The 10160-nt window shown below is 38.2% G+C and overlaps 1 protein-coding gene across 1 annotated transcript; it reads left to right on the top strand.

The window, feature by feature from the left end:
- Window positions 1–396: 396 nt before the first annotated feature.
- Window positions 397–9190, top strand: GPR158 (G protein-coupled receptor 158; the record flags this gene model as incomplete). Its single annotated transcript, XM_008947758.1, has 4 exons — window positions 397–545; window positions 4848–4953; window positions 6902–7048; window positions 7748–9190. Coding segments are annotated over 4 exons (1845 nt in total), but the record flags the coding sequence as incomplete, so codon positions are not given.
- Between the last annotated feature and the right edge of the window lie 970 nt (window positions 9191–10160).

Below are 10160 nucleotides of genomic sequence, written 5' to 3'. Positions count from 1 at the left end.
AGCACTGGTATCTGCCTCTATAGCAAGAAACAGAGCTACAAATAAAAAATACTTGTTAAGTGATGTCAAACTTCTATAGTACCAATTTGAAAAAGAGGCAAGACATTGTGTTAAAGTTTGTCAGTTGAAAAAGTGAAACACTAACCTGTGCAAAAGACTAACACTGAACCTGTCCAAAGCTTCCTGATTTGGAAGAAAAAGAAGTTTGTAAAATGAAACCCAAATGTGTGATGTGCAGTGACACTGTCTGAAAGAGTTCGAATGTACATACATGCATGTATGAGTGTATACTGTCTCTGTATAGATACTCACACATACAGAAGATACTACAGTACTTAAATTTTCCTTCCTTTTTCAGATATAAATAAAACTAACTGCAGCTTGTTTCTTTTTGTTCTTTTCACAGCTGAATTTTTATTCCTCTTGTGGGGTGTTTATCTCTGCTATGCAGTGCGGACAGTCCCATCAGCATTTCATGAGCCACGTTATATGGCTGTTGCAGTTCACAATGAGCTCATTATCTCTGCTATATTCCATACAATTAGGCAAGTGATCTGTAGATCTAGTAATTAACTGTTTATCTTTCAGGTTTCGTATAGTGCAACTTAAACTGGATGAATGAGATAGGATGCACAGTGGAAGGTCTCATGAGTATTTAATTCTGCAAATTTAGTGATTGCTAAACTTTTAAAACTGTTCCCATAGGATTCAGGAATATGTACGATCAGCTTGTTAATGATATAATAAGGGTTTTTTTTGGTATAGCTAGCTGATATATTCTTGACTTAAAGTTCAGTACATATGATAAATTAGGTATAGCAATACTACTTTCTGTCTTCAGTCATCTGCATACTGTTCACTGGTTTGTATGCCTAGAAAAACAACAGATAAGAACATTGGTTTATATGAACTTTCTCTAATGTGTAACAGATTGGCAAGGTGCAACTTTATGTTAAGATAATTGCACTGGTTTATGCATGAAGTGTGGTGTTTTATATGCTGAGATAACAAATTGTTATGCATATGGTGCTGTAACAGCATTTCTTATGAAGAAGCACTTTTCTTATGAAGTTTATAACAAGCTCTACGTTTCATACTTGTGGAGTATTGTAGTATGAATTTATTAGAATAGTAACAAATAAAGAGGGATCTTTGACAGATCTACATTAAAATTACTATATATGCCTTTCCTGCAGAGTACCCTGTAAAAACAAAGTGGTCCTAGAAATTTCAAAATAGTGAGACAGCATGAATTTCATCTTATGCTGTAAAAGATTCTTATGACTTTCCTATGACATTGTCATGCCTTTGCTTCCTGACAGACCTTACCTACTAAGATTTTTCTGGTTTTTTTTTTCACATTGCTCCATTGACAGTCTTCAAATGCTCTTTATGGTTCCTTCATCTGTCTTGGAACTCAGATTTCTCTCTGCCTTCTTGGTGTTTGCTTCCATGAGGCATGTTTTTTTCAGAGTAAACATTAGCAAAACAAACCTTTTATCTCTATTTCTTCCAAGTGCTCTTATCATTGTTATGAAGTTCGATGCACTTTTCAGGCTTGCAACGTTTTGTTTCTTTCACCTCCTAACACCGTATCTCAGTCTCCACATACTATCAAAGTCTTCTTTCTTTACTGCCTAACAGAAATAGCTGCAAAAAAAAATAATATTTAAAATCTGTATTTGATGGAAGCATTTTTCTTTTTGTTCCTGATAGATAAAAAAAACTCGGTTACAACACTTTTGAACTGATTGCAACCAATGTGACAGCTTCTTGGTCAAAATTTTCCCCCATTAATTCATGTTCCAAAACCATAATTTGGGCCATCTTGGAAGATACAGTTCAGTGAATTAGGAGAGGTATTATGTGGGCTGCAAGTTTCTTTTAACAATAGGACAGTAATCTTGGATTAAAGAGAGGGGGAAAAGGGGAAAGTATGGCATTTTTAATACATGGCATATGAAGGACATACAAAAGGATTAGGTCTTTCAGTTTATCCTGTTGAGGTTCCTGTTCCTTTAGCCTAAGGTCTGCTGATTTTGTTCTTCCTTCTTTTTAAAAAAAAAAAAAAAAGTAGGTTTTGCATTGATTCTTTGCCCTCTGTCTGATACGTGCTGGTTTGTTGAAGAAATAACATACAATGTTTATGGATAGGACTGAATAAATTGTACTGAAAGTACATGATCCCTCCTGAGATTATGTCCATTCATTACACAAGTCTTAATCCAATCTCTTTGAAGTTCACATTTCCTTGCTTTTTTTTTTTTTTTTTTTTTTGCTTCTGTCTTCCCTGCCAAGTTCTGGATGGAACTGAAAGAGCAAAAATGTAAGTCTCAGATTTATATGACATATTGGAGTTGTCATGAAGTTGAAAGCACTGGAGCCTTAAAGGACACCTTCTATTACAAGGCAGCCATCCAGTCTGGAAACTCCCGAAGCTCATATAAGATTGATGTGAGCACTAAATAAAACTTCAAACTGTTTGCATTTTTTTTTTTTTTAAAGTATTACCATTTCAGAAACAGAAGTTTCTTCATTATTGTCAGATCAGCACAGCATTACATTCATGCATTGCTCTTTCTCTTGTATTACTGAGGAGAGGGGGGAAAAAAAAGAAAAAAAAAAGGAAAAAAAAAAGAAAAAAAAATTAAAAAAAAAAAGGAAGAATTTTCCTTCAGAGAGAAACCCCATCTCTGTGAGGTCTGAATGGCTACTATAAATGCTTTGGGGTTTTCAAAAGTATAGTGTAGATATCTTAATCAGTCAAGGTTTCATGCTTAATACAAGCAAAAAGTCTTTACAGAATAGAGGGTTGGAACTGTTAGGGATTAGCCAGGTCTTGTGGGCAGCAGGACCTGGGAGCTTTCCCCTGTCTCTGATGGATGTAGTTGCAGCTGTTTCCATTTGAAGGCCTAGCAAGACTGAGCACATCCCCTACAGTGCAGTCATACCACAGCACATGGCTGGCCCCATGGACCAGCACAGGTCCAATAGAAACAGCCTGGTCCTGTTCTTCATCTGCAGCTGATCACATCCATTAATGAAACATCCACCCTGTGTACATTCACAAGTGCACTATGTTCACAGGTCCTTCAAATACAAGCACAGTTCTTAAGCCAGTCTACTCGCCATGTTTGCATTTGGGGCCCTGTCCCCAGTCATGGGCTGAGACTTTGGGTTTTCCCAGACGTGAGTCTCCCAGGTACTGGCGAGTGCAGCCTGAAGTTTGCTCATGAATTCCACATGCATGTCTACATGCATGCACAGTGTAAAAGGTGAAATCACAAAGACATTAGAAGAGTTTCATAAGGAGATAGGAGGTCACCTGCCATGATAAGTACAGGGCTGGGTCAGTGGCAACTTGCTTACATGTCACTGGCCACTTTAATCTCCCCTTCTTTCCAGGCTTGTTCTTCCCCCCTCCACCTTAGCCCCTCTCTATCTCTGTCCTTGTCTTCTCCCAAATAAACAGCTCACCCCTCATTACTTTTTTTCCTACTGGTCTCAGTTTTGCTACATCTGTACTCAAATTTGGTATTTCTGGTATCATTATCTAGATAATCACAGCCTTATATGCTGTTAGTGGCATGGTTACATCGGTATCGCTGACCTTGCAAGTTCTACTCCCTGAAAGGTCCCCAGTGCTCCCTTCAGTCACCTGTGAAGTTTGGCCATCTTCCAAATGACTCCCTGTTAACCAACCAAGAAATCTTGCCATCCCTCACAGCACTGTCTGTAACTTTTGTTCACTTTTTGCTCTGGTATTTGTTATATCCAGCAGTTTCTCATGTCATCTTCAGTAGTTCTCATGCTGTGTTCAGTTAGCTAAACCTCAGGCCTGAGCCTACTCAAATCCCTGCATACCTCAACAGCAACATCTCTGTAAGAAATAATTATGATATTTTATTATGTTCATTAAACATTTAATTTACAAAGTGTTAAACAAGAAATGATGACTGTATTATTATGGCATCTAAGCCAGTGTTTCATGCTAGATGCTTTCTGTTAACAAAAGCTTCTGCAAAATGTGCATCTGTGGACACAGATAAATTGCAAATGTCATTTCTGTCTGAATGATTTTTGCGAACTTGCAAATTAGAAGCCAGTGGTAAATCCATTCATCCTTTGCACTGCTTACCATTTCTATCTGGGACCTCATGAAAACAGATAAGCCAAGCATGTGCCAGCTAGCCTTCACTGCAGTGCTTGTTCTACCACTCTTTTAGAAAGCTCAGCAAGGAATTGCTTCATTTGGAAGGTGCAGCCACTCATTCCCTAGTATTCACAAGGCTCTTGGGCCCTGCAGTATTCAGCTGGGTGGTCCTGCAATCAAGACTATTTCTATTCTCCCCACTAAAATGCAGTTCAGTTCAGTTCTCTCTTTGATGGCTTATCAGCTGCACTCTGTAGCTGCAATCTGTGGACCTCCTGTATTGTTGAATTGTACCATAGTATGCTCACTTAACCTAAAACGATCCATTCAGATCATTAATGTTTGTAAACTTCCACAACTCAGTTCAGGCCAAAGAAGCTGTGACAATGTAAACCATACAAAAATTCCAGCTGAGTGAGAATGATGAAATAAGCAATACCCTTTAAGGTCAGTTGTTTCTTTTTGTATTTTGATTTGGCTTGTTTTGTTTTGTTTTGCTTGTTTTTTTTTTCTGAGTTGTTTTGCAATTGTGCTATGTAAGTGAAGCGTGTGAATCCAATTTTCAGTCTGTATGAAAGCAGAAACCAGTTGTGTTTGGCCTTCCAATTAAAAGAATCCTAAGGAATATTTAAGATGTTAAATCTAATGCACTGGAGAAAAGGCAGTGAATTGCAACCCTGAATTCTATTTTCAGATTCATTCTTGCTTCAAGACTTCAGTCTGACTGGATGCTGATGCTGTTCTTTGCACACACACACTTGACTGTGACGGTCACTGTTGGGCTACTTCTGATCCCTAAGGTATTCAAGTCTCCATCTCTTTTGTTTTGCTAAGTCTGAGGAATATAAATGTCATGCAGAAGAAATGCTGTATAAAATTAGCAAGCAATTGACTGAAAAGGAAGATGTAAATTTTGTCTTTGTTACCTAAAAAGCTGAAGATATATTTTTATTTTAAAAGCTCTTACACATTTTCAAATTCAGAAAAAAAGCTTTCAAAATTCCAGAGATTTAAAGTACTTAAAAGTTTCATGCAATTAATACAAGAAAGAAAGAATTTTGCTTAATGATGCTTATTTCAGGTATTTGGGTGAACATGCTGCTGCCAGAGTTGGCTGAGATCAGACAAAGAGTTTAGGCAAGAGGATAGAAAGACTAGGATGGACTGCTAAAAAAAAAAACAGGCATGAAGAGCTTGAGACAGCCATGAGATAGAAAGGCTGGGATTTAAGCCAAGCAGTTGTTGCAGGCTGAAAAAGGAGAGTCCTTTGTAAGTCAGAGCCTGGGATGGACAGATGCTGTATACTGAGACAGACATAGCCCATGATATGGAGCCAAGAACGGTGCTGGATAAGAAGATGAGTGTGTGTGGGACACAAGAAGATGGAGGACAACATGAGGCAGGGAAGAGAAGAGGCAGAGCTCTGAGCACTGTGGCATGCCTCCCATTAGGCTCTGGAAGCAAAGTGACAATCTGTCAATGTCACCAGGGGCAGGGGAACCATAGGCAGCTCCACCTGTTTCTACCACCATTCCACCAGATTTGATTGGGGCTTTCTTTTTAGACAGTACCCCAGCAAAGCAAATGGTTTTATAATGGCTTTTGAGATGATGAATAATACTAATCAACAAGTCAAGAGTCAAAGAGAGCAGTGAAGGTGAAAGGTACATATAAAGGAAGGACACTACGTCGTTCAAGTTGATAGAGCTTTCAGGTTAATGAAGCTGCTATTGCTGTCTTTTGCCTGTGTGTCAGAGCAGGGTGTGCTGATAACTGTCAAATATACATACATTAAACAGTGATAACAAAGGGACACATTGATGCAGCCTTAATACTAAATAGCTTCATTTTATTCAAAATTACTTTTCTGGCCATAAGCAATAATATTACTGTTTTCTAATGGATATTCATATACTTTATCAGATGTCTTTGAAGATGTTTTTCTAGACTAACCTAGAAAATTTGTTGACCTTTCTGAAGCTGACTCATAACTACTGACCAACATTTCATTTTTACCTTATTGTCTGTGTAACAGTACATAGACTTTTCTCCCAGCACAAAAAAGAATTCAGGGGATTAAGATGCACAAGGTTTAGCTCCATTCATAAAGTTTGAGGCCAGATGACTCTGTGGACAGTAGTGACTACAGATGAGTGAATCAATGTGAATAAATAAATAACTGACAGCCTCTTTCCAACTCTTGAGATGAATGTTTGCGAAAACTTGGAAGAGAGAGATTAACTTTTCTCCTGTTTGATTTGTTTCCTTCCTTTTTTTCTTTTTTTTTTCCACCCCATCTTTTCCTTCTCAAGGTTAGGATCTAAAATGTGAGAATTGGTTTCTCCACAATTATTCAACAGGATGGAATACAAAATACAGCCTTACCATTTTAGCAGCCTAATTGGAAATACTGGCTAGAAGTCCTTTTTCCGTAGTAGCTTAATTTAAATGTCATTTAAAGATGTTTCAGATAAGCACCAAAGTAAGGGGAGGGTCTCTTCCTTACGCAAATCTCTAAGGTTTTTCAAGTTATCCATCATTAATAAGATTTCCTTCCGTACAATACTGATATTCTATAGGATGCTACTTATGCCAATGATGCCTATAGCTAGTATTCTGAATTCATAAAATCACATGAAATCCATAGGATTATTGTGCTGTAAAATCTGTTGATGTAAACACTTACAGTGATGTTGAAGTAAACTTTTGCACTGATGGCAGCATCTTTTTTATGAATACCTATTGCAGTTTTCACATTCAAGCAATAACCCAAGAGACGATATAGCTACAGAAGCTTATGAAGATGAGCTTGATATGGGTCGATCTGGATCCTATCTGAACAGCAGTATCAATTCAGCATGGAGTGAACACAGTTTGGATCCTGAAGATATTCGGGTATACAGAACTCATTTAAATATTATTTATTTTCAAGAACAACACTTTTTCCTACTAGTAAACTCTGAATTGCATCCATTTGACTTTTTTTTTTTTGCAGATGCCAGCTGAAACAGGCCAGCTTAGGTCTCTCTATGATTGTGGTATCAGGTCATGTAAAAAATCTGTTCACTAGTGTGAAGAGACACTGTATTACTAGTTGTAGTAAAAGTCATACTGGAGGCTAAAGAAGAGAAATCATCCACAGCAAGAGATGTTTACTGGTTTACATAGGCTCTGAGTTATCTTGAAGTGTAAACAGGATTTGGTGTCAATGCAATTAGTCATTTGTATATAACATATACACAACTATACATAACTGTGTAACATATAATTTTAAAAACACAGGATTAGCAGAAAAAAAAACTACTATATTCCTATCTTACATGATATAAGGGCTTATGTCCTCAGAACAAGGAGTGGCTATAGAGTTCAGTAGGAAAGCATGTACCATAGCACTGTGAAATCTGAAATATACAGCATGAATGTATATGAGTTGTGCATGCTGTATGATGCGCAGCTGTAGAGGGTACTATGTTCATACACAAGGACTGAAATTTAATGCCATTTTTAGAGCAGTGGGTAGTGTATTCATCAGGCTGCTAGTTCAACTGGACTTGCTCTGTACGTACTAATATTACCATTCACTTTGCTTTGCAGGACGAGTTGAAGAAGCTATATGCCCAACTTGAAATCTATAAAAGGAAAAAGATGATTGCTAACAACCCACATCTCCAGAAAAAAAGGTGCTCTAAGAAGGGCCTGGGGCGCTCAATAATGCGGCGTATCACAGAAATCCCAGAAACAGTCACCAGGCAGTGCTCCAGGGATGAGAAGGACCTGACGGAGCACAGCACTGGGAAGAACGTGGCCACGCTGAAGAAAAACCCACAGGATTCCGTGAGTTCTGCAAAGCCAAAAGAAGAGATTCTGAAAAACAGAGTCTTTTCCTTAAAAAAGTCTCACAGCACTTACGATCACGTTAGGGATCAAACAGAGGAACCAAATAGCTTAACTACAGAAAGTGCAGAAGTTATACCTGCTGAGAATTCACTTCTGGACTCCTTGAATGGTAACAAATTAACCAAAAACGCTACTGAAAAAGTTGAAGCTGTCTCCACTGAATCGGTCCCTTTGGTGTGCAAATCAGTAAGTGCACATAACTTAAGTGCCGATAAGAAGCCTCTGCATCCAAGAACATCTGTGTTACAAAAATCCCTCAGTGTTATTGCTAGTGCCAAGGAAAAGACTCTGGGGCTAACGGGTAAAACACAAAGTCTAGAAGAAAGCACTAAAACTCATAAATCTCAGCAGAAGGGTAAGGAGGCCAACAAAAAGCACTCACCCCCTGATAAAGGGGAGCATAAGGATTCCCACCGGAAGAACTCTACCCAGTCTGAGGAAACAAAGAAAAACCATAAATCTGGAATTATGAAACAGCAGAGGGTTAGTCAGATACCCACAAATACAGACACAGGCCCAGGTAAGTCTCTGCACAAGGACAATTTCGACATAGGAGAAGTTTGTCCTTGGGAGATATATGACCAAAGTCCTGGTCCTGTGCCTTCTGACTCTAAAGTTCAAAAACATGTGTGTATTGCTTCCTCAGAGCCAGAGAAAAACCACCCTTCCCAGCCAAAGGGGAAGATTCATCAAAAGCTGAAGACACCTGAGGAGTATCAACAGTCAAATGAAAAGAGCTCAGAGAAGGTGGAGGCAGCCACTCGGGATACACAAGAGCAGCAGGTCTTTGAAAATGAGAAAAAACAGTCTCAGGTCTCCCCTGGGCTGAAGCGTGAGAATGTTAATAGGTATACACCTAATACCTGTGCTGGGGAGCGGGAGGAGCTACCCCATAAAGCAGCAGAAAAGGAAAACCTCAATAAATTGGCAGAACAGAAAAAAAATGCCTCTTCTGAGGGAAACGTGCTTTCATCTGACTCCCGTAAGCCAAGCAGTTACTTGCAGCAACCTTTAGCATCTCGAGCTGAAGTCTGCCCTTGGGAGTATGAAACACCAGATTTACCAAATGCGGAAAGAAGTGTAGCTTTATCAAACACCTCTGCTATAAGTGCAAATAAAACAGCAACACCTCGAAAATGAGAGGCTTTTGGACTGAGGACAGTAGCAACACTGAGAAGAAGGACAACAGGAAAGATAGAGGGGACTTAGGCCAAAATGATCTAAAAATTCCTAAGGAGCATCACTTAAATCAAGGGAATCAGCACTACAATTAAGTAGGAGTTAAACAAAATAAATTGTCATTAATGTTGTTGTTATTTATTTGTTGAGTGCCAACAGTGTGATTAGCAGTGCCCAGAATATGGCCCCTGCTCCAAGGATTTACCGTGTCAATGAAAGAAACCTGCCTTTGTGAAATCAATTCTCTTGTAAAAGAAAAAAAAAATTGGGTGGTAACAAACGCACAGTGTAGAGCTTAACCGAATTATTTGTGAATGCCACAACTGGCTTTAACTTGCCCTTGGGACTTTAAAGATCCAGCAGAAGTAGGGCACAGCAAATGTCCTGATGGCAAAAAGGGGTACCAATGAGCAGCTTATTAAAATGACGACTTTTCACTTTATGTATTTAATCTAGATGGCACTGCTAACTCAATGCATCCCAAAAATACATTTTATATAATGATTGCTCTCATTTTCTTATTACCGTGTGTTTAAGTACATTGTTGTGTCTCATATTAAAGCATTCCAGATTGTATAATTTTTGCAAATAACTTTGATATTATGTGACACAACAACACATTTATGCAATCTGCAGACACTTTCTTCTAATCGCAAGTTAAAATACCTGCTGTAGATTTTTTTGGTTATATATAAGATTGCAGTAATCTTTCACTGGCTATGGAGGGTGTAATTCATATTGGGAAATTTCTTTGGGCTTTGTAGATTTTTTTTTTCCTTTTCCTGTGATTTATATAGTGAATTTTTTTTGTTTACTCTCTGTTATTTAAATTTATAGTTTGATACTGTATTATTCAGGGGTTTTCTACGCATTAAGTTACTTGTTATGCATTTCCCTGTTAATGCTCATAGACTTTGTTAATAGTGGAAAT

The sequence above is a fragment of the Merops nubicus genome, unplaced genomic scaffold, assembly GCF_000691845.1.
Source record: "Merops nubicus isolate BGI_N331 unplaced genomic scaffold, ASM69184v1 scaffold20639, whole genome shotgun sequence".
Classification (NCBI taxonomy): Eukaryota; Metazoa; Chordata; class Aves; order Coraciiformes; family Meropidae; genus Merops; species Merops nubicus.
The sequence above is the reverse complement of the archived record's forward strand: the minus strand, read 5'-3'. Positions and strand labels throughout refer to the sequence as shown.